The 23,903-nt window shown below is 53.6% G+C and overlaps 1 protein-coding gene across 6 annotated transcripts in view; it reads left to right on the forward strand.

Moving 5' to 3' along the window:
* Window positions 1-23,903, forward strand: part of NECAB2 (N-terminal EF-hand calcium binding protein 2) — a 44,002-nt gene that overhangs the window by 786 nt on the left and 19,313 nt on the right. The window contains exons 1-5 of one of the 6 annotated variants that reach the window (XM_043898164.1): window positions 765-1,075; window positions 3,694-3,718; window positions 9,102-9,210; window positions 11,286-11,311; window positions 11,457-11,554. In XM_043898164.1, coding sequence (XP_043754099.1) covers window positions 842-1,075; window positions 3,694-3,718; window positions 9,102-9,210; window positions 11,286-11,311; window positions 11,457-11,554 — 492 coding nt within the window. In that variant the 5' untranslated portion in view covers window positions 765-841. Of the gene's footprint in view, window positions 1-207; window positions 1,076-3,693; window positions 3,719-3,774; window positions 4,166-9,101; window positions 9,211-11,285; window positions 11,312-11,456; window positions 11,555-23,903 lie in introns of those variants that run through there. The other 5 variants (XM_043898166.1, XM_043898163.1, XM_043898165.1 and 2 more) reach the window with 5 other exon arrangements.

A 23,903-nucleotide genomic window follows, 5' to 3' on the forward strand; every position in this document is an offset into this window, starting at 1 on the left:
ATCTGGCTCCGCCCACTTGGCTGTAAGCTCCAGGAGGCCAAGGCACGCCCTCCTCTGTTTTTCTGCTGTTCTTGAAACCCAGTGCAGCCACCAGGCCTAGCACCCAGCAGGGGCTCCTTTAATTCTCTGGTTCGGTGGGTGGGGTCTGGAAGGATAGACATGGGGAGTATGAGGGGAAGAGGGTGTTCCAGGGGTGGGGAAGACTAGTTCTGGGCGTTAACGCGCGGGGGAGGTCTGAGGGGCGTGCACCCTGTGGAAGGGACGAGTGGGTACTTGCAGAGTGGAGAAAGTGGCCCCGGTGTGTGGGCGCGCGTTCCCTGGGCTGCAGCCGGCAGAGGGCGCTCCGGGCTCGCCGGACACCGCGCTCCGGCCCCGGCGGCTGCGGCGCCACGGCGCGGGGGAGGCGAGGAATTCTTCCCGAGGGCGGGCAGGGGGAGACTTTCGGAATGGGGGCAGCCCCCAGGAATGCACCCCCGAAGCCATACCCTCCACCACCCCGCGCCTGCCAGGCAGCCCCCTCCGCGGCCGGGCCGGGGTCTAGCTCCCCAGCCCTGCACCCCACTGCCGGCAGCCCCCTGCTGCCGCGCCCGGCCGCCCGGGGCGGGGGCGGTGGCCCAAGGGGCACGTGGCTCCGGGTCCGGGCGGAGCGGCGCCCCCCCCTCCCGTCCCCCGGCGCCGGCCCGTCCCCGCGTGGCCGCGGCCGCGGGGGCAGAGGGAGGGAGGGCGGGGCGCGCGGGCGGCGGCGGCGGGCGGCGCCGGGGAGGGGGTCGCGCGGGGGCGGGCCGCGGGCCGGGCGGGGGTCGGCGGGCTTCCGGGCGGCGGCGGAGGCGGGCGCGGCGCGATGTGCGAGCGGGCGGCGCGCCTGTGCAGGGCCGGCGCGCACAGGCTGCTCCGGGAGCCGCCGCCGCAGGGCCGGGCGCTGGGCGGGCTGCTGCGCTGGGTGGGCGCCAGGATGGGCGAGCCCCGGGCGCCGCTGGCCCCCGACGCCCCCGACACCCCCGACACCCCAGCCGCGGACCCCGGCCCCAACCCGGGCCCCGCCTCGCCGCGCGGGGGCACCGCCGTCATCCTGGACGTGAGTACGCGCGGGCCGGGACCCGTTCTCCCCCGCGGGCGACGCGGACGCCGCGCTCCCGGGTCCCCGCCGGCACCTGCAAGACCCCCTTCTCCCTGGAGGGCGGGGGTCCCCAGGCAGGGACGCCCGCCCCCACCCGCAGCGGTCCAGAACGGGATCCACCGGCTCCTCCTTGTACACATCGCGGCCCCCAGCTGCTCTGCCCCCCGGGCCGGTCTCCGTGCGGGTCCTTCTCGTCCTCGGACTGGAACGACCCCTTTACCTCCCTCCCCCTCTCGGGATCTCCACGTTCTCGGAGCCGGGACCCTGGAGCCCCTCGACCCGGCCACCGCCCCCTACTTCTGTCCTGGCCAAACCCTCATCTTTCTCCAGCCCGCACTTCATCCTTCACCCCGCTCCTTCCCGGGACTCGCGTCCCGGACCGCCGTCGGTCCCTCCTCCTGCCCACCCCGGACCTCTGCCCCCCGTCCTTGCTTTTCTAAGACTCTTCCCCCCAACCCACCCCATCACACACACAATCCCTGGGTCCGGGGCCATTTTTCTTGTCCGAGCTCTGGACCCTAAGCCCTTGTATCCTCAACCCTTTTGCCTCAAGCACCATCTTTTTAAAAGCAAAGCCCCCTCCCCACCTGTCTTCCCCTCTCCTTTCAGTAGGACTGGAGCCATCCCCCATCCTCTCTGAGGACCACCACTCCATTCTGAGCCGTCTGTCCTTGATCCCCTTCCACCCCATCCCTCCCCTTCCTCTCCCTCCTCCTCCCCCAAGCCCTCTGGGGCCCAAACCGCCCCAGCTCACCCTCCCACCCACTTCCCTCCGTAGGAGGGAGCTTCTACAGGGTGGGTGGCTGCCAGGGTTGGGGGGGGCATCCCCCGTGGAGTGCTGGGAGGGGTGGAGGGAGCTTTGCCCACCCCAAGGGCAGCGTGGCAGTGGGGTGTGCCTGTCCTAATGAGGGTCCTCCGTGGTGGGTGACACGGGGGTGGGGGTGCCATGTTTGTGTGAGGTGGGTGGGTTTCCGGGAGAGGTGTGTGTATCACATCCTGCTGAGTGGGGAACAGTGTGGGTTTCCTCTCGCCCCCGCCCCCCTCCCCCACGTTCCTGTTGGAGCCCCCATCGCTGGCTCGGAGCCGAGAGGGCAGGGGGGGATCTGCAGCGAGTGGCCGTGGCTCCCGGGCTTCTTAAAACACGCTCACACACAGCCCACACGCGCCGGCACAGGTGAACCCTCTCAAAGCCCCAGTGGAGTTTACAGCTGAAAGCCCTTGCAGCAGAGAGCTCTGATCAGGCCCCCCCCCCACCCCTTCACACAGGACAGGACGTGGGCTCTGGAGTCCTCACGCCACGCTGGCCTTGAGCCGGCTCTGAGCCTTAGTCTTCCCATCTGTGAAATGGGGGTGATGAGCGAGTGCCAGGGCCACATCTCCTGTCGGGTCAGTCACTTGTTTAACGCTCGCGCCCAGCCCCGAGCGTTTAAAGGTGGGATTCCAGGCTCCTCAAGAACCTTGCAGTCAGGAGCAGGCGTGTGGGGTGCACAGGCTGGGGTGCAGGCAACTGCCCCCTTTTCTGCCTCAGCCACAGTGGCTCCAGACCCGTGTCCCTTGCCCCGACTTGGGGTTCAGCTCAAGGAAGGGGGAATTTTTTGAGAATATCCTTCCTAAGCTGCTGCTTCAGTTTGTCACAGCCCCAGGTGCCCGACAATGGATGCCCCCCTATGGCTTGGAGGCAGGTGATCTCTCTCTCCAAGGTGTGAAGGTCACACGCTGGGGGCGGCGTCTCCCCCTCTTCCTGCCCTCAGCAAAGCTTGCCTGCATGCATGCTAAGTCTCTCAGAAGGGTCTGACTCTTTGCGACCCCATGAGCCTGCCAGGCTCCTCTGTCCATGGGATTCTCCAGGCAAGAACACTGGAGTGGGTAGCGTTTCCTTTCTCCAGGGGAATCTTTCTGACCCCGGGATCGAACCAAGGTCTCCCGCATTGCGGGCAGATTCTTTAGCATCTGTGCCACCAGGGAAGCCCCCAGCAAGGCTTACTAGGTCCTAAAAACCCCAGGAGGAGGAGCTATCTGGTTTCACCTGAGGCTGAAGGGGACCGGGCTGCCCCGCCCCTCCTCTCCCCCGCCCCTCCTTCTGAGCTCCCTGCGGGCTGCTCCAACCCACTGACCCCCCACACCCCGAAAAAACTAGCCCTCCCGTTCCCTGGCGCATGGTCCCGTCGCCAGGCCTCGAGGCTCCCTTGGCAGACACCTCTGTTCAGATTTAACCCACCCTCCCTGGAGAACACCAGGCCCTCGAGGGGTCCTGGTGGGGGTGTAAGGTGAGTGGCTGCCTCCCAGGAGAGGGAGTGGGAGCGTGCAGCCGCCTGTGGGTGCGACACGTGGGCCGAGGGTTCTGGACCTACACCCGGGCTCACAGGATGGTGTGCGCGTTTGTCCGCGCATGCACTCGACCGCATGGCCAGCGGCGCCCGAGGAAGAGGGGCCGCTGCTTGAAAGGCCCTCCCACCCCCGGGTCTCCTTCCTGGGGGGGGGCGGTGAAGGGGCCCGGCTTTCCGGGACCACTGGGCTGGGGGTGTCGGAAGCCTGCTCCTCCTGGCCGATGCTGACTCGACCTCTCTTCTCTGCAGATTTTCCGCCGTGCGGACAAAAATGGTGAGTCTCCCCGCACCCCACCCCACCCCCCGCTGTCCCCGAGTGAGGACCTAGACCTTTCTAGTTGGGGGGGCGGGGTGCAGGACACTGCCCTGCGCCTCAGTTTCCCCATCCTACGATGGGGCCCCCGTGGTTCCTACTGAGCAGGGGAGCGCTGCGGCTTCAGCGGGCAGGTGTGGGCAAAGCGGTGAGGTCAGCGCTCGATGCGCTTCAACTTCCTGCAGCTGGGCCGGGCCAGGGGCGCCCAGGAAGGCCCCAGCCTCACCCCAGGCCCCGGCACACTGCCTCCTCAGACGTCCATGCTGCCGCCCCTGTTCTGTCAACTCTGTGGTGGCCCAGAGAAGTTCTGTCTTGCCCGGGGTCACCCAGCTGTAGGAAGGCTGTCCAGGCTCTGCTGCGGACCCCCCGCCCCCCCCCCCCCCCCCCCAGCGAGACTTCCCGCACAAAGTGAGCACAGTGTTGTGGTCTGTGAATTCAGAACCCCCACTGGGGATTGCTCCACCCCGGCCTTTCTGGAAGGCAGGGGCCCCCTGAGCCTAAGTCTGTCTCCACACTGTAGTCCTCGTTCTTGGGTCGAAGCGGCTTCTGTGGTCTTGAACCAGGACACAGTCCCACTTTAGGCCTCAGTTTTGCCATGTCTAGAGTGGAGTGATAATACGTAACCTGTCTACGTCCCAGGGCTGTTGGGAAAATGAAGGGAGGAGATGTGGCTGGTGAGCTTTGGGGGAGAGAAGCAGGCGGTGCTCAGTGTTAATGTCTTGAGAAAATACTGATTGAGTATCCAGGCCCCTGCCGAGGGAGGAGTGGGCACGGCTGACCCGGCACCTGCCCCCAGCCCCCCTCCCTGCTGACCCCGGGAGTCACTGTCTTGCTGTCCCTGCCTGGTACTGAGGCGAGACCATGAGACTTGGGCTGGCCGCCAGTGCCCGGGAGTTCTCCATCTCTCGCCCCCCCATTCCCAGGTGTGATGGGGGCCCCTCCCAGGCCTCTGGGAGGCAGCAGCAGCCTCAGGAGCAGTTCCTTATGGAGCATGGAGGAAGCGGAGGGACACGGTGGGGGGACTTCAGCAGCAACCAAGAAGTCATCGTGACTTCGCAGCCTGAGCGGTTAGAGACTAGAGGAGAGGGTCCAGGGGTTTGACCCCCTTGCAGGCCTCTCGGACCCTTCTAGTGTATGGCCGGCCAGGGCCCACGTGGTCATTGCCGTGTGTGCTGGCCACGCCCCTCAGCGGATAGCGAGGTGTCACGCTGAGGGGTTTGGGCTTGTCCCTGTTGTGGGCCCAGCACACAGGTGGTCCTTGGTGCCCGGCTGCTGCCTCGCAGGTGGTGACCGGGTGTGACTCCTGGGAGCGTGGTGTGTGCGTGCCCGGGGGCAGCCGTCTGGGTGTGGCTGCACGTCTGTCTCTGTGCTTTGGAGCCTGTGTGTGCGGATCTCTGTGACCATTGCTGTACACGCCGGCTGTGTGTGGAATTGTGTGTGTGTGTGGAATTGTGTGTGTGTGTCTTTCTGGATGCTCAGCTCTGCAGGAACCTTTGCAATGTGTGGGTGGCAGGCGCCCTGGTCTCCCTTCAGGCAAGATTGCTCGCCTCGTCCTCATTGCTCAGCCCCCCCACCCCCCCGCCCTGCTGCCATCAGAGACTGTGTTTCCACCCCCCAAGCACAGCTTCAGAGACCCTCGACTTTGCTTCTGTGGCCCCCACAGAGGCCCCAAGGCCCCTCCTCTCCCTGAGACTTTCGTCTTCCTGGCTGCCGCCAGTGGCCGTTAGGGGGGTTCACATGGGATGTGCTGGTCCCCGGGGAGCACCCCCCTTTTGCTGCAGGGACTGCCTGGGCTCAGCTCCCTCCCAGCTCTGACCTCAGGCCAGTCCCCAGACTCTCAGGGCCTCAGCGTCCCCATCCGTGGGTGGGGATGGTCATGCTGGTACCCATCTTGGGGTGAGGCTGTCGGGGATGGAGTGGGGCTCGGGTCCTGGCATGCTCTAAGGGAAGGGATCTGTGAGCCCTCACGCCAGCTGATGAGCATTGAGCCTTGGAAAATGGGCGGTGATTTGTTAACAAGTGTTGGGTTCCCACCCTGGACATCACGGGGCATCAACATCTGGTGGAGACTGCTGGCGGCTGTGGAGCATCCATTACACACCAGACTTCCTCATTGGACATTCCCTTGGGTCCTAGTGGCAGAGGAACGTCACCCCCCTTTTTTTACCTGTGACAGAATCAAGGCTGGGGAGGACATGCGAAAGATCACAGAGTTTGGGCTGGGGGGCCAGGCAGGAAGTTCGGACTGAATCCAGCCCAGTTTGCAGACATCGTGTGGGCAGGGGAATGGGAGAAGGGGTGAGTGTGGGTGTAAACGGGGGCACACGGCAGGTGTGCGGACACACACATGTAGCACAGGTAGATGCCAGCTCTGCCCCCCAGCGTCCACAGCAGCAAGATGCCTGCAGGGATGGCAGGATGGTCCCAAACGAGGCCCCAGACCCCGGGTTGCAGTGGAATCAGCCTCTGGGATTACAGGAGCAAGGGCTCAGCTCGGGCTGGCCTGTCCTGGCGGCTCCCAGGTCAGAGGCGTCTTCGTGGGGGTGAGGGCGGAGACCGGCCGTGGCCCCCGAGGGGAGGCAGAGAGTAGGGGGGCCTGCCTGGTAGCCGGGGGTCTGGGGCCCAGAAGGGTGGTGTGGCGGCCGGCAGAGGAGTGAGTGCCAGTGCGTCTCCCTCCAGGGGCCGGGGCGCCGGCAGACTCCTGGCATTTGAAAGGTCACTGGGACAGAGGCCGAGCTCCTGCTCATTAGTGTGGACGCCTTCAGACGGCCCGCTCGGGGGTCCTGGAGGTTCAGGCCCGCTGGCTCCTCTAATTGCACAGAGGCCCCGGGCAGATGCCGCCTCCCTCATTAGCTGATCTGGGTTCATTAGCGCTGTGCTGGGATGTTCACAGTAAATGTCAGCCCAGAAGGCTCTGGGCCCAGGAGGCGGGCAGGCCCCTCTCTGCCCGTTCTGAGTGCAGACTGGTTGGAGGTGCTGGCGGTGCCCTGCCCGTGGCAGACACGAGGAGTCGTTCACAGCACACTTCCCCTGAGTCCAGGCCTGGCCGCGGCTTCTCCGTGTGACCTGTGGCTGCCGGTCCTGACAGAAGGCCCTGCCCCAGGTCGGGTTGGGAGCGTGGACTTAGGAGCCAGGCGGCCTGGGTTTGAGCTCCCACTGACGGACCTGGGCAAGTCCCATAACTGGTCTGGCCTGTCTGCTCTGTGAACAGGGGGGTGGTGGCTGCCAGGTGGTGTGTGAGGACCAGATGCGTGAACACACAGAGCCTGTGTGTCTGCCCTGGTTCTGCCCCTGACTGCTGGATCATCATCAGTCTTGCTAAAGGAAATTTGGAAAGCATCCTCTTTCACAGGAGACAGAGCCATAACTTAGCGTTTATGTATTTCACAGCTGTTACCCTGCACTTTTTATGGTTGGTTTTTGGGTCTTCATGTGTGATTGGGGAGGGGAGGGCGTGTTTGTTTTGTCTTCAGGGGGACTCTGGATTTTGAGAGTTAGAAATTCATCCTCCCATTCGTGACATTAAAACCCGAGCCGGGATGTTGGAGGCACACGGCATGTTGCCCCAGCCCCCTCATATGCAAGCCTGCGCCTACTCTCTCATATCCCCCCTCTCAGCATGGGCGGAGGGGAGCCCTGCAAGATGTGAGGAGCTCACTGTCTCCTGTTGCCCTACTTTGAGCCCCTGCAGAGCTGCTGGCAGCAGAGTAGAAGCTCCAGAGCCTTTAAAATGTACAGTGGGGACTTCCTTGGTGGCCCAGTGGTTAAGATTCAGTGCTCCCACCGCAGGGGGCACAGGTTTGATCCTTGGTCAGGGAACTAAGACATTGCATACTGCTTGGCACAGCCAAAAATAATAAACTAAAATGAAGATAAAACACAGAGGTAAAGTGCCTTTGACAAAAAAAGAAAGGAACATATGAGTGACTTCCACCCTGGGCCTAAGTAGGTCTGCCATGTCTGGTTGGGCATGTTGTGCACTGTGCAAGGGCACCTACTTGAGAGAATTGAGGACCTCAGATCCAGCCTGCATGCCCCTCCCCTAAGGAGCTCTAATGCTGGCCTGCATCTCCACCACCCTGCCCACCAGGAAGGGCATTTCTTTCTAATCCACACAAAACACCATATGGGCTCTCAAGGGCTTTGAGTGAAGACTGGCTGGAGGTAATGAAGGGAGTCTATGGAGAGGGGCTGGGGCCAGAAGGGTCTCAGGCTCTCCCTTCTCCCTGACCTCCAGTGCCTCCCACAGACGTGCCTTTGGGGAGGAGCAGGACCGACCTGAGGTCATTGAGGAGGGGGTCGTGGCTTCAGGGGTGGGATTGGGAGATGAGTGTGCTGAGCTGGAGAGCCCAGGTGGGAGGAGCTGGAGTTCTGCTGGGAGCCTCTCTCTCAGGGGCCCAGCTGCCCCCGATCCATGAGAGCTTCCCCAGCAGATGCTGCTACCCAGGGCGGCAGCGGTGGAGGCTGAAGGTGTGAGACGGGGAGGGACGCGTTGGGATAGGTGTGTCCACTGTGGGGGCCCCTTGTCCAGAGCCCCGCCCCGGACCTGCCACCACCTCCCCTTGGGCTCTGGCATCCTCAGGGCTGCCTCCGCGGTCCGCTGAGGACTCTCTGCCCCTGCTGGCAGCGGGTCACGCCACACCCTGCAAAGGCAGAGAGGAGAGAGGTCGTTGCCTCCCCAGGCAGGACCTGGGTGCTGAGGTAGAGATGATTTAAGTGTGCAGAGGTTCTCTGGGCTTTTGGAAGCCAGTGAGAGTGGTCCTCAGACCGCCCAGGTTTAAACCTGCCTCTTACGGGGCTGGGATCCCTAACCTCTGGGATCTAACGCCTGATGATCTGAGGTTTGATAAAATGATAGAACTAAAGTGCACAATGTGCTTGATCTGTCCTGAAACCACCCCCTCCCCCTGGTCTGCGGAAAAGTTGTCTTCCATGGAACCAATCCCTGTTACTCAAAAGGCTGGGAACTGCTGGAGGTAACAGCTGTGGGGTTACCTACCTCCAGCTGGGCAGGTGACTCAGAGAGACGGCTGCCTGACAGGTGCTCTCTGTCTGCCTGTTGCCTGCGGGGCTTGAGGAACCCCAGTATTTGCTGGTGAGGCGAGTCCTGGTACATGGGTGTTGCTCTGTTGGGTGGGGAGTTAGCTGAGTGGGCGGCTGGTCTCTGTGAAATGGTGGCTGCTGTGGGTTCATGCCGCGGGCAGGGGTGACCCGTGCGGGAGTGTGGCTGCTGGTTGGGGGGTTGGCAGGGGCGGGCAGGGATTGCCTGGCTGTGGCTCCTCTGTTGATTTGGGGATGTCCCATCGCTTCGACACCAGCTGCCCTCCCTTCCCCTCCCTCACAGATGACGGGAAGTTGTCCTTGGAGGAGTTCCAGCTCTTCTTTGCAGATGGCGTCCTCAACGAGAGGGAACTGGAGGATCTCTTCCACACCATCGACTCCGACAACACCAAGTGAGCTTAGTCTCGGCGGCTGGAACTGGGAGGTGGCATCCCCCAGTCTCCAGTGCCCACTCCCCTGGACCACTAATCCAGGGTCCCATCTCTTTGGCCCCCACTGGCCAGGGCGGTCTGGGGAGTGGACAGATTGAGATTGTTTTGGCAAGTGTTTGTCTTTTCTGAACGCAATGTGGCGAAGCAGGCAGAGAGCCTAGGTTTGCAGAATATATGTGCGTGCGTGCTGAGTCGCTTCAGTTGTGCGACCCCATGGACTGCAGCCCACCAGCCCCCTCTGTCCATGGAATTCTCCAAGCAAGAATACTGGAGTGGGTTGCCATGCCCTTCTCCAGGGGATCTTCCTGACCCAGGGATCAAACTCACATCTTACATCTCCTCTACTGGCAGGCAGGTTCTTTACCACTGTCCCATCTGAGAAGCAGAGTATACACAGGATGACAAAGGGGTAATCAGCCAGCTCAGCTCAGACCCCAACACCTCACGCTTGTTCTCGGTCCCAGCACGAGCTTTGAGATCCTCTTCCTTACCGGGGCCAACCTTAGACCAGACTGGTCCTCACTCGGACCTTAACCTTTCTTCTCACTCTCTACGTTTTCTCCAACCCAGCCAGAACCCTAACCTGCAGCTCAATCAACCCCAAACTCCTCCAGCCCCAGCCAATCCCTAAATCCAGCGCAAAATGCGCACTCTACTCACGGACCAGACCGACCCTTCCCACCCTGAACTTCAGCCCCACCCTTTCCGAGTGGTGGCCAGGCAGGGGGAGGCCCCGGCCCCTTCTCCACCCCACTCAGGTGATGAGGACCCGAGTTCCTGGAGCTGCTGCGGGGCAGGTTTGATAGGCTGGGGTCCCCTGGGCCAGGCTAGAGGTGGTCTGGAGGAGGAGCTGTCCCCAGGCCTGTGGGCAGGGGGCCCAGGTTGGAGGTGGCCTGGGGCCAGGGTGGGGCAGGTGGCCAGGAAAGGCCACTTGAAAGGGACTGCTTCCTGCCGCAGACCCCAGAGGAGGGCTTTGTGTCTGGAGCCAGATGGAGGTTCTGAGTGGGTCCTGCAGCTCCCCTGGGAGCTTGAAAGGGCTTTGCAGGTGCCCACAGATTATTCAGCCTCATTCGGGCAGCTGGAGTGGGGCGGAGGAGGCACTGATGTGAGTGCGGGCGGGGTGGACTTCCCATCAGCAAAAAGTCAGAGCTCTAAAGACCTTTGGGTGTTTTGTCTCCAACACTCCCTAGAGTGTGAGCTGTAAGCATTCCCTCCTGGGGATGCTAGACAGGTTTGCTACCCCAAACCACCTGCACGTGGCTCGGGAAGGTTGGTGCGATGCTACTTTGAGCACCATGAAGCAGGCTTCCTCTCTGCAGGACCTATGAGAACTTGTCCCTCATGATGCGTTTTGGGGGTAGCCTCCACAACAGAGTTTGCAGAGCCTCTGATCTGGGAACCTTTCCCCAGAGCCATCTCGATGAGGCTGGCTTGCTTTCGAGGCCAGCCCCTCCTCTCCCGGTGAGGGAGCCGGCCAGGAAGGGAGGCTGTCGGAACATGCACAGAGCTGGGTCCCCAGGCGCCCGCCCCCAGCTCCTGCTCACAGCGTCTGGGTTCTGAGGCTGCTGCCTGCACCTGCCCGGCGTGGGCGGCCCGTGCTCGGCCTCTGAGGAAAGACCCGGAGCCTTCTGGCTGCAGGAACGGGAACACGGGACCCCAGGGCTCGAGTGAGAACAAGGGGGGCACTCCCCCCGACAGGGCAGGGCCTGGGGCTGAGGTCACCGGACAGCTCCGCTGACAGCTGTCACAGCCCCTGGCTTAGCCCCCTCTGCTCCAGATGCGCTGGACAGACTCGGGGAGAGGAACGGGGTGGGTGCTGTGATGACAAGGTCAGACAGACGCACAGACGCGGACCCTCTGGACGGGGTGGCGGCCTTCACCGGCTGCTCCCTCATCTGTGAAATGGGGGCCACCTAGGCTGTGAGGGTGGGGGTGTTGCCCCACCGCTGGGGGCTGTGCTCACCCCGGAGGGAGAAGGGTGGGGGACGGGGGGGGGACAGGCCTGCCTCTGAGCCCCCCTCTCTCTCTGCATGCAGCCATGTGGACACCAAGGAGCTGTGTGGTAGGTGCCGCTGTGCGGGGACGCAGACTTGGGTGCACGGTGATTCTGTGGGGGGAGGGGCGCAGACGGCCTTGGTGGGAGGACCTGGGGGAGGGGCGCGATGCTCCTACAACCTTTGACTTCTGCTTTCCCTCCTCCCCCACAGACTACTTTGTGGACCACATGGGGGACTATGAGGACGTCCTGGCTTCCCTGGAGACCTTGAACCACTCAGTGCTGAAGGCCATGGGCTACACCAAGAAGGTCAGCAGGTGTGGGCAGCCCTGGGGGTCGAGGGCCTGAGCACCGGTTTGGGTCTGAGAGCATCCTGGCCCAGGGGTGCCTGGGCCTGTGATGACAGGTGTTGGGTGAAGCCAGTTCTGAAGCCGGCATTGCTTGGGTGTCTCAAGGTCGCTTGGTGAACTGGAACGAGGGGAGGGGCTTGGGGATGGGTCTGTCCAGGAGCATCCAGTTTGGAACATGAGGCCATTTCCTGGAATCGGGCTCGGTCCTGGGACGCAGTCCTAGAGAGGGAGTGGACTCCAGCCCCAAGAACAGGTGTCAGCCGTGCCGGTCTCACAGCCTTTGCAGCCAGATTACAGAGGAGGAAGGAAGAGGGTGGACGCGAGCCCCTGACCTTGACCAGGAGCCCCAGTGTGTCTGGGGCGAGCACGCCATGTCCAGGTCGGGAGACGGGAGCTGGGCAGTGGAAGCATCAGGAGTGTTGGCTGAGTTCAGGACTCCCCGCCTGTCCTGGAGAGAGAGCCCCAGCGTGGCTTTAGGCATAGGCCGGTCACTTTGTTGGCATCCGTGCCCTGGAGGGGAGGGCAGAAGGTGGGAGATGGGGCAGGTTGTGGGCCGGGCAGTGGCGTGGCTCAGCTGGCCACAGGCAGCCCACCTCCTGGCGCCACGTCCCGGCTGAGAGTCTGCACCCACGCTCGCTGGTGCTTCTGGGGGTGGGGGTGCAGGCAGGGTGTGTTCCTTCTCTCTGTCCACACACGAGAGGCGCATCAATTTCCTGAGGATCTACTACAGCAGGATTTAGTGCTCACTGCAATTCCCCCAGCAGCCCTGTGGGCTGTGACTGTCGCCGCCACCAGCCTCCTTTTCTGTTTGTGTTTTGGCTGCACCGGGCCCTCATTGCCGGCACAGGCTTTCTGGACTGTGCCGAGAGCGAGTTACTCTTCGCTGCGGTGCTCAGACTTCCTTTGCTCCAGGGCACAGGCTCTAACGGCTTGCGAGGGCAGTTGTGGTGGCGCACAGGCTGAGCTGCTCTGCGGCATGTGGGGTCTTAGTTCCTGGACCAGGGATTGAACCCAGGTCCCCTGCATTGGCAGACAGACTCTCAGCCACTGGACCACCAGGAAAGTCCACTCCCCTCCCTTTCACAGCGATGGAAATAGAGGGCTCAGGAAGGTGAACCTGGCAGAGTGGTAGGCCAGACAGCCAGAGCTTCCTGCCAAAGTGGGAGGGGAAACTGAGTCAGGGACCCAGCCCGAGGTATGGAGCACAGCCTGGAGCCGAGCTGTCCGGGGCATGGGGGGGCCACGCCGTGCTGGGACGGTGTCACACCGGAGGGCGTGCAGCCCCTCTGAGCGCTGGGAACTCGGGAAGGAGCAGCCCCACCTGCTGGTTGAGGCCAGGGGGCTTAGCTAGTAAAGTCTGCCAGACCGGGCCAAAGGACCCCAGGCACTCACTTCTCTTTCTGAACCTCAGTTTCTCCAGCCGTGAAATGAGAGCATTCACCTTCAAGAGTCCTCGCAAGGCCTGAATAAAGTGAAAGGTCTCTAAGCTGCCGAGAGTAGGTCCCGCACATAGCAGACGTGACTAGCAGTGTCATCAGGCCCCTGTTGTGTGCCCAGTCCCAGGAAGGATTAGTGCCGCGTGCGTTTTCCATATGCTACCCAGCTCCCGCCCTACCCCGTGTCAGGGAATCCCGCCCCCCCCCCCCACACACATATATCCACCAACAGCTGGGCCTGATCCCAAGCTGCCACAGCCCCACACTTCCGTTTCTGTCCTCCTGTCATGCTGTTCTGAGTCTTGGTGTGTTAAAGTATTTTTTAACATTGCGTGAGACCACTTCCCTTTCATTGCTCATCCTGTTGATAGTCTGAAAATACCAAGACGGACAGTGGCTTGAGCAGGCAACAAGGAAAGCCCCCACCCCCGGAACCCTTGCACAGACAATGTGTCAGCCCCGGCTCTGTTTCTCAAGGGCTGTGTGAGGTGTGCCAGCTGCCCGTGTGGGACTCCTCGCAATTGAAGTCGCCACCTTGAGTCTCAGTTTTCAAATCTGTGAATGGGGCCACTGCCCAGCAGTGCTTCTTGGCATTGTTAACATATACTTGTCTCTTGGTCTTTGGGCTCAACAGTTCAGAGATGTGACACAATTCTCCGTCAGGGAGAGGATTTTAATGCCTACCAGTACAGCGTAGAGCAGTTTGGGGGATTTTTGCTCTTGGAAATCTTGCAGCCTTTGGTGTGTTCCTAGTGGTGGTGGTGATGGAAGATTGTCCCAATGGTAACCGGCATTTCTTTGTTTTTTAATTGAAATAGACATGATTTACAATGTTGTGTTAATTCCTGCTGTATAGCAAAGTGATTCAGTTACACATATATACATGTTCTTTTTTAAAACACTCTTTTCTGGTTTGTCATAGGATGTTGGATATAGTTCTCTGTGCTCTATAGCCAGACCTTGTTGTTTATCCGTTTTATATATAAAAGCTTATATCTGCTAACCCCAACCTCCCACTCCATCCCTCCGCAACCTTCTCCCCTTGACAACCACCAGTCTGTTCTCTGTGTTTGTAATTTTGTTCATTTCATAGATGAATGCATTTGTGTCGTGTTTTAGATTCCGCATATAAATGATATCATACGGTATTTGTCTTTCTCTGTCTGGCTTACTTCACTTAGTGTGATAATCTCTAGTTGCATCCATGTTGCTGCAAATGGCCTTATTTCATTCCTTGTTTTATGGCTGAGTCATCTTCCATTGTATGTATTTTTTAAGGCTTATTTTTTATTTATGGCGGCACTGGGTCTTCGCTGCCGTGCGGGCTTTCTCTCGTTGCCGTGAGCGGGGGCTACTCTCGTTGCAGTGCTCAGGCTTCTCCTTGCCGTGGCTTTTCTTGTTGCAGAGCACAGGCTCCAGGGCATGTGGGCTCAGTAGTTGCGGCTCCTGGGCTCCAGAGCAGCGGCCCAATGGTTGTGGCTCACAGACTTAGTTGCTCTGTAGCATGTGGCATCTTCCCAGACCGGGGATCAAACCCACATCTCCTGCATTGGCAGGTGGACTCTTTACTGCTGAGCCCCCAGGGAAGCCCTCCATTGTATATTGTCTTTTGTTTAAGTGGTGTATCACACTAATTTGTGCATTGTTGAACCATGCTTGTAAACTTGGGATGAATCCCACTTGGTCGTGGGACTTTTTTATGTCATGGTCTTGATCTTTTTTATGTGTTATTGGGTTTGATTTGCTAGTATTTTATTGAAAATAGAATTTCTTTTTCTTATGTTTTCTCATCAGTTTTTGTCTGGAGAAATGAAGCTCAGTGATTATTTAAAATACTTCTCTTGTGTCCATTGGCTTTAGTTGACTCGTTTGCTTTTGCAGATATGCAATCCTAGTAGCACCGTTAGCTAGTATAGTTATCTTCATTTCTGGTTTGTGCTCCTACTCTTTCTCTGTTGTATTCTGTTGCATTTTCCCCAAATTCTCAGACACTGTAATATGTTACGTTGAGCATCCTTGTTTCACTTCTGAGGTTCAAATGCATCTCTCTAGTAGTTCTTCACTAATTATAACATTAATACCAGCTCTTATTTTTAGAATCCTCTTCAGCCTGTAAAAAAATATTTTTGTATTCTTTTTATTAAATTTTGCCTTAGGGGGTGGTAGTGAATTCTTTCAAATACCATTTTGTTTTTTTTTCTTTTTCAGGGATCATATGATTTTTCTTGAACTATTGATGAGGTCGATTCTATTATTAGATTCTCTCCTCTTGAACAGTCCTGAGCCTCCTGTGATAAACCCTAATTGGCACATTTTTCTTTTACCATAGTGCTGAATCCTTGTCACTAGCTGAGCATTTTATCTCTGTCTGTATCAGAAATTGAGATTGGATGATAGTTTGGGACTGAACTGTAGGTGGTTTTGCATATCTTTCTGTGTGTGAATCAGCTTGTCTAACTCAGAGTCATTTTTCTATTCAAAAATAGAATTAATGCATAGGCTTGGGTTGAGGTACTTAAACAGGAGGAGAGGATTATTTTAATAGTGATCTTAAAGTCAGTCTTATTTTTAGTTAAATTTTTGGTGTTCATTTTATTTTTAAACAGAACTGCCATGGACATGTTCAGTTTTATGATCAATCATGCTTAGTATGTTCTTATGCTTTTTTTAAATTCTCAACCACTCTCTGAAACAAGACAGACACATGCTTCAGATTACAGTCAATAAAACACCTGCCGATAGAGCTCAGACCTTGATTTAATTTTTTTCCTGTTTTGCTGCGTTTAGACTTCTGTTTGACGGTTTTGCCTGTTTTAATTAGCTGTTTCTAGAAATGAGCCCCTGACACATTTATTTAGCTTTCATATTATGGTATGTTTTCTTGTTGTTCAGCCCCTCAGTCGTGTCTGACTCTGCGACCCCATGGACTGTGGCACACCAGGCTCCCCTGTCCTTCGCTGTCTCCTGGAGTTTGCTCAAGCTCCTGTCCACTGAGTCAGTGATGCCATCCAACCATCTCATCCTCTGTCATCCCCTTCTCCTCACGCCCTCAGTCTTTCCCGGCATCAGGGTCTTTTTCAGTGAGTTGACTCCGCATCAGGTAGCCAAAGTATTGGAGGTTCAGCTTCAGCATCAGCCCTTCCAATGAATATTCAGGGTTGATTTCCTTTAGGCTTGACTGGCTTGATCTCCTTGCAGTCCAAGGAACTCTCAAGGGTCTTCTTCAACACCACAGTTCAAAAGCATCAATTCTTTGGCATTTAGCCTTCTTTGTGAAGTCCAATTCTCAAATCTGCATGTGACTGCAGGAAAAACCATAGCTTTGACTTTATGGACCTTTGTTGGCAAAGTGATGTCCCTGCTTTTTAATATGCTGTCTAGGTTGGTCATGGCTTTTCTTCAAAGGAGCAAGTGTCTTTTAATTTCATGGTTGCAGTCACCGTCTGCAATGATATGGAGCCCAAGAAAATAAAATCTGTCACTGTTTCCATTTTTTCCCCATCTATTTGCCATGAAGTGATGGGACTGGATGCCATGATCTTAGTTTTTTGAATGTTGGAGTTTTAAGCCAGCTTTTTTACTCTCCTCTTTTACCCTCATCAAGAGGCTCTTTAGTTCCATTTTGCTTTCTGCCATTAGGATGGTATCATCTTCTTATCTGAGGTTGTTGATATTTCTCCTGGCAATCTTGATTCCAGCTGGTGCTTTATCCAGCCTGGCATTTTGTTCTACATATCAGTAAAATAAGCAGGGTAATAATATACAGCCTTGACATAACTCCTTTCCCAATTTTGAACCAATCCATTGTTCCATGTCTGGTTCTAAGTGTTGCTTCTTGACCTGCATATAAGTTTCTCAGGAGGCAGGTAAGGTGGTCTAGAATTCCCATCTCTTTAATAATTTTCCAGTTTGTGATCCACACAGCCAAAGGCTTTATAGTAGTCAATGAAGCAGAAATAGTTTTCTTGAATTCCTTAGCTCTCTATATGATTCAGCGAATGTTGGCAATTTGATCTCTGGTTCCTCTGCTTTTTCTTTTTTCTTTTTAAAATTTATTTTTTAGTTGAAGGATAATTGATTTACAGAATTTTGTTTTCTGTCACACCTCCACATGAAAGAGTCATAGGTATACATGTGGCCCCTTCCTCTGCCTTTTCTAAATCCAGCTTGTACATCTGGAAGTTCTCGGTTCAGGTACTGCTGAAGCCTAACTTGAAGGATTTTGAGTATTACCTTGCTAGCATGTGAAATGAGTGCAATTGTGCACTAGTTTGAACATTCTTTGACATTGCCCATCTTTGGGACTGAAATGAAAATTGACCTTTTCCAGACCTGTGGTCACTGCTGAGTTTTCCAAATTTGCTGACATACTGGGTGCAGCACTTTAACAGCATCATCTTTTAGGATTTGAAATAGCTCAGCTGGAATTCTAGCTTGGTTTGTAGTAATGCCTCCTAAGGCCCACTTGACTTCACACTCAAGGATGTTTGACTCGAAGTGAGTAACCACACCATCGTGGTTGTGTCATTAAGCCCTTTTTCGTACAGTTCTGTGTATTCTTGCTACCTTTTCTTAATCTGTTCTGCTAGGTCCTTGCCATTTCTGTCCTATATTGTGCCCATCTTTGCATGAAATATTCCCTTGGAGTATCTAATTTTCTTGAAGAGATCTCTAATCTTTCCCATTCTGTTGTTTTCCTCTATTTCTTTGCATTGTTCACTTAAGAAAGCTTTCTTGTCTCTCCTTGCTATTCATTGGAACTCTGCATTCAGTTGGGTATATCTTTTTCTTTCTCATTTGCCTTTCACTTCTCTTCTCTCCTCAGCTATTTGTAAGACAAATACAACCATTTTGCCTTGTTGCATTTCTTTTTCTTGGGATGGTCTTGGTCACTGCCTCCTGCACAATGTTACAAACCTCCATATAGATCTTCAGGCACCCTGTCTATCAGAGCTAATCTCTTTGTTACTTCCACTGTATAATCATAAAGGATTTAATTTGAATCATGACGTGAATGGCCTAGTGGTTTTCACTACTTCCATCAATTTAAGTCTGAATTTTGCAGTAAGGAGTTCATGATCTGAGCCACAGTCAGCTCCCAGTCTTGTTTTTGCTGACTGTATAGAACTTTTCCATCTTCGGCTGCGATGAATATAATCAATCTGATTTCGGTATTAACCATCTGAAGGATGAGATGGCTGGATGGCATCACCAACTCAATGGGCATGAGTTTGAGTAAACTCTGGGAGCTGGTGATGGACAGGGAGACCTGGCATGCTGTGATTCATGGGGTCGCAAAGAGTCGGACACGACTGAGCAACTGAACTGAACTGAACTGAATGTCCATGTGTAGAATCGTCCTTTGTGTTGTTGGAAGTGGGTGTTTGCTCTGACCAGCATGTTCTCTTGGTAAAACTAAGTTAGCCTTTGCCCTGCTTCATTTTGTACTCCAAGGCCAAATTTGCCCGTTAATCCAGGTATCTCTTGACTTCCTACTTTTGCATTCTAGTCCCATGATGAAAAGGACATCTTTTCTTGGTGTTAGTTCTAGAAGGTCATCATGAAAGTGAAAGTTGCTCAGTCGTGTCCAACTCTTTGCGACCCCACGGACTATACAGTCCATGGAATTCTCCAGGCCAAAATACTGGAGTGGGTAGCCTTTCCCTTCTCCAGGGGATCTTCCCAACCCAGGATTCAACCCAGGGTCTCCTGCATTGCAGGCGGATTCTTTACCAATTGAACTATCAGGAAAGCCCAGAAGGTCTTCATAGCACTGTCCAACTTCAGCTTCTTCAGCATTACTGGTCAGGGCATAGACTTGGATTACTGTGATGTTGAATGGTTTGCCTTGGAAATGAATGGAGGTCATTCTGTTGTTTTTGAGGTTGCACCCAAGTATTGTATTTCAGATTTTTTTGTTGACTGTGAGGGTTTTCCGTTTCTTCTATGGGATTCTTGCCCCCAGTAATATATGATGGTCATCTGAATTAAATTTACCCGTTCCTGTCCATTTTAGTTTGCTGATTCCTAAGATGTCACTCTTGCTATCTCCTGCTGTGACCACATCCAGCACACCTTGATTCATGGACCTGACATCCCAGGTTTCTATGCGGTGATGTTCTGTACACCATCAGACTGTGCTTTCACCACCAGACACACCCACAGCTGAGCATTCTTTCCGCTTTGGTCCAGCCACTTCATTCTTTCTGGCGTGCTAAGTCACTTCAGTCATGTCCAGCTTTTTGTGACCCCATGGACTCTAGCCCGCCAGGCTCCTCTGTCCATGGGATTATCCAGGCAAGAACACTGGAGTGAGTTGCCGTTCCCTCCTCCAGGGAGTCTTCCCGACCCAGGGATAGAACCCACGTCTCTTATGTCTCATGCGTTGGTAGGCGTTTTCTTTACCATTGAGCCACCATTCTTTCTGGAGCTGTTAGTAATTGCTCTGTCCTCTTCTCTGGTAGCATATTGGACACATTCCGACCTGGGGGACTCATCTTCTGGTGATCTTTTTGCCTTTTCATACTGTTCATGGTATTCTCTTAGCAAGAATGCTAAAGTGGTTTGTCGTTTCCTCCTCCAGTCAACCACATTTTGTCAGAACTCTCCACTGTGACTGATCCATCTTAGATGGCCCTGCATGTCATGGCTCATAGCTTCATTGAGTTACACAAGCCCCTCCATCACATCAAGGCTGTGATCTATGAAGGGGGCCAGAGTAATATTCCATTGTATTTATGTATCACATCTTTTTTTTTTTAAGTTTTTATTTTGTATTGGGGTATAGCAGATTAACAATGTTGAGATAGTTTCAAGTGAACTGGGAAGGAATTCAGCCATAGGTACACATATATCCACTCTCCCCCAAACTCCCCTCCCATCCAGGCTGCCACATAACATTGAGCAGAGCTCCCTGTGCTGTCCAGTAGGTTCTTGTTGGTTATCTGTTTTACGTATAGCTGTGTGTACCACGTCTTCTTTATCCAGTCTTCTGTTGATGGACATTTAGGTTGCTTCCATGTCTTGGCAGCCATGAACATTGTGGTGCATGTATCTTTTTTAAAATTTTTATTGGAGTATAGTTGACTTACAGTGTTGCAGTAGTTTTAGGTGGACAGCAAAGTGAATCAGCTATACATAAACATATACATATTTGTTGTTCAATCACTCAGTCATGTCTGACTCTTTGTGACCCCATGAACCACAGCACGCAAGGCTTCCCTGTCCATCACCAACTCCCGGAGTTTACTCAACCTCATGTCCATTGAGTCGGTGATGCCATCCAACCATCTCATCCTCTGTCGCCCCCTCTCCTCATGCCCTTGATCTTTCCCAGCCTCAGGGTCTTTTCCAATGAGTCAGGTCTTCGCGTCAGGTGGCCAAAGTATTGGAGCTTCAGCATCAGTCTTTCCAATGAATATTCAGGGTTGATTTCCTTTAGGATGGACTGGTTTGATCTCCTTGTTCCAGAGGACTCTCAAGAGTCTTCTCCAACACCACAGTTCAAAAGCACCAATTCTTTAGCACTCAGCCTTGTTTATGTTCCAGCTCTCACATCCGTACATGAGCGCTGGAAAAACCATAGCTCTGACTGTGTGGACACACACACATCCACCCCTTTTCAGATCTTTTCCCCATGTAGGCCATTACCAAGTACTGAGTGGGGCTCCCGGTGCTGCAGGAGGTCCTGATCAGTTCATCTGTTTCACATGTGGTGGCCTGTGCACGTCAGTCCCAATCGCCAATGTATCCCGCCCCCACCTCACCACACCCTGGTAACCAGAAGTTTTTTTTCTACCTCTGTGACCCTGTTTCTGTTTTGTAAATAAGTTCAGTTGTACTCTTTTTATTTGTTGTTCAGTCATGTCCAACTCTCTGCGTCCCCATGGACTGTAGCCCGCCAGGCTTCCCTGGCCTTCATTATCTCCCGGAGCTCACTCAAACTCATGTCTATTGAGTCAGTGATGCCATCCAACCATCTCATCCTCTGTCACCCTCTTCTCCTCCTGCCCTCAGTCTCTCCCCAGCATCAGGGTCTTTTCCAATGAGTCAGCTGTTTGCATCAGGTGGCCAGAGTATTGGAGCTTCAGCATCAGTCCTTCCAATGAATATTCAGGACTGATTCCTTTTAGAGTGGACTGATTGGATCTCCTTGCAGTCCAAGGGACTCTCAAGAGTCTTCTCCAGCACCACAGTTCGAAAGCATCCATTCTTTGGCTCTCAGCCTTCTTTATTCCACATGTAAGCAGTATTATGTAACATTTGTCTTTTTCTGACATTTGTCACTCAGTATGACAATCTGTGGGTCCATCCATGTCACTGCAAATGACATTATTTTGTTTTTTTTTTTTAATGGCTGACATTCCATTGTATACATGCACCACATCTTCTTTAGCCAGTCCTCTGTTGATGGACATCTAGGTTGCTTCCATGTCCTGGCTGTTGTAAACACTGCCGCAGTGAACATTGGGGTGCATGTATCTTTTTGAATTATGCCTTTTTTATGGAATATGCCCAGGAGAGGAATTTCTGGGTCATATGGTAGCTCTGTTTCTGGTTTTTCAAGGAACCTCCCTACCGTTCTCCATAGTGGCTGTGTGTGCGCGCTCAGTCATGTCTGATTCTTTGTGACCCCGTGGACTGTACCCACCAGGCTCCTCTGTCTGTGGTATTTTTCTGGCAAGGAGACTAGCAAGTGGATTCTTTGCCACTGAGCCACCTGGGAAGCCCATAGTGGCTATCCCAGTTTACTTTTCCACCAGCAGTGTAGGAGGCTCCCCTGTTCTCCACACCCTCTCCAGCATTTATTGTTTGTAGATATTTGATGATGGCCATTATAACTGGTGTGAGGTGGTATCCCATTGTCGTTTTGATTTGCATTTCTTTAACAATTAGTGATGTTGAGCATCTTTTCATATGCTTTTTGGTTATCTGGTTGTCTTCTTTGGAGAAATATCTGTTTAGGTTTTCTTCCCACTTTTTGATTAGGTTGTTTGCTTCTTTTCGATATTGAGCTGCATGAGCTGTTTGTATATTTTGGAGATTAGTCCCTTGTCTGTCACATCATTTGCAAGTTTTTTCTCTCAGTCTGTGAGGATTGTCTTTTTGTTTAGTGTATGGTTTCCTTTGCTGTGCAAGAGCTTTTGAGTTTACTTTGGTCCTGGTTTCTTTTTTGTTATTTTTCATTACTCTAGGAGGGGCATCAAAAAAGATATTGCTGCGATTTAACACAAAGAGTGCTCTGCCTGTGTTTTCCTCTGAGAGTTTTATAGTGTTTGGCCTTACATTTAGGTCTTTGATCCATTTTGAGTTTTTGTATGGTGTTAGAGAATGTTCTAATTTCATTCTTCTAAACTGCTGTCCAGTTTTCCCAGAATGACTTATTGATGAGACTATCTTCCCCCATTGTATGTTCCTACCTCCTTTGTCATGGATTAATTGACTATAGGTGAGTGGGTTTATTTCTGGGCTTTCTGTCCTATTCCTTTGAGCTATATTTCTGTTTTTCTTGCCAGTATCATACTCTTGATGGCTGTAGCTTTGTAGTTTAGCCTGAAGTCAGGGAGCCTGATTCCTTCAGCTCTGTTTTTCTTTCTCAAAATCGCTCTGGCTATTCAGGGTCTTTTGTGTTTCTACTTAAGGTTTTTTGTTTTTTTTTTTAAATTTTTGGCTGTTCTGGGTCTTCGGTGCTGCACACGGGCTTTCTCTAGTTGTGGCAAGCAGACGCTACTCTCTCGTTGTGTGGGGGCCTCTCACTGCAGTGGCTTCTCTTGTTTCAGAGCACGAACTCTGGCCCCCAGCTGTGGCACGCGGTCTCAGGTTGTGGCTCCCAGGCCCCAGAGCACAAGCTCAATGGCTGTGGCACGCGGTCTTAGCTGCTTCACGGCATGGGGGATCTTCCTGGAGCAGGGCCGGAACCCGCGTCCCCTGCATTGGCAGGTGGTCTTAACCACTGGCCCACCAAGGAAGGCCTTCCATTCAGATTTAAAATTTTTTTGTTCTAGTTCTGTGAAAAATACCATTGGTGATTTGATAGGAATCACATTGGATCTGTAGATTGCCTTGGATAGTTTGTTCATTTTGGCAGTATTGATTCTGTATCTTTGCTCCTGAATCTACTGTACCTATAGTTTTTATCATCATTATTTTCTACTTCCTGTTTCCATAGGTTTTTTGTTGTTACTGTAGTTTTTCATACGTGAAATAGAATGCCTAAATTTTTTTGGATAATGAAGTGTAGAAATCTACCTTTGAATGATACTTTCACTGTAGTGATAGATTTCAGAATGTAGTATTTCCTCTCTGAATATCCTTTAATGGTTTTTTATGTCCTCACTCATTTCCTGGTATTAGGATAAAACCAAGTGACCAGTAGTTTGTATTCTAGTTTTGTTGTTGTTTTCTTTTAACATGCTGAGATTTCTTCACTACATAGTATTTTGTTTTCTAAATTACCCCATGGATACTTGAGAAGATGATGTGGGTCATACTTAAAGAATATAAAATCTGAACATAGTTATCCCTTCTTTGTTATGAAACATGTTGTTAAAAAGACAACTTTGTATAAAGGTAAAATTGTCTCTTGTATGGTTATGAAATGAACACATGTGAAAGATTTTATTTGACTCATTAATGTGAGAACCAGTAAAACGTTAAACTGGCTCCAAGGAGAATTCAAAGAACATTTGCCATACATAAGACAACAGGAACTCTGAGACGAATCTGTGGATAAATACAGTCAGTTGCATTCTACCAGGCAAAATTCATATGCATTTCTGTGGATAGGAATTATTTGCATTACTGTCAACTATTTATATGCTAGAGTTTTAAAAGTAGCTCCAAAACAAGGAAAGACCTAGATAACCCAGAAGA

Source organism: Cervus elaphus, chromosome 4, assembly GCF_910594005.1.
Source record: "Cervus elaphus chromosome 4, mCerEla1.1, whole genome shotgun sequence".
Classification (NCBI taxonomy): Eukaryota; Metazoa; Chordata; class Mammalia; order Artiodactyla; family Cervidae; genus Cervus; species Cervus elaphus.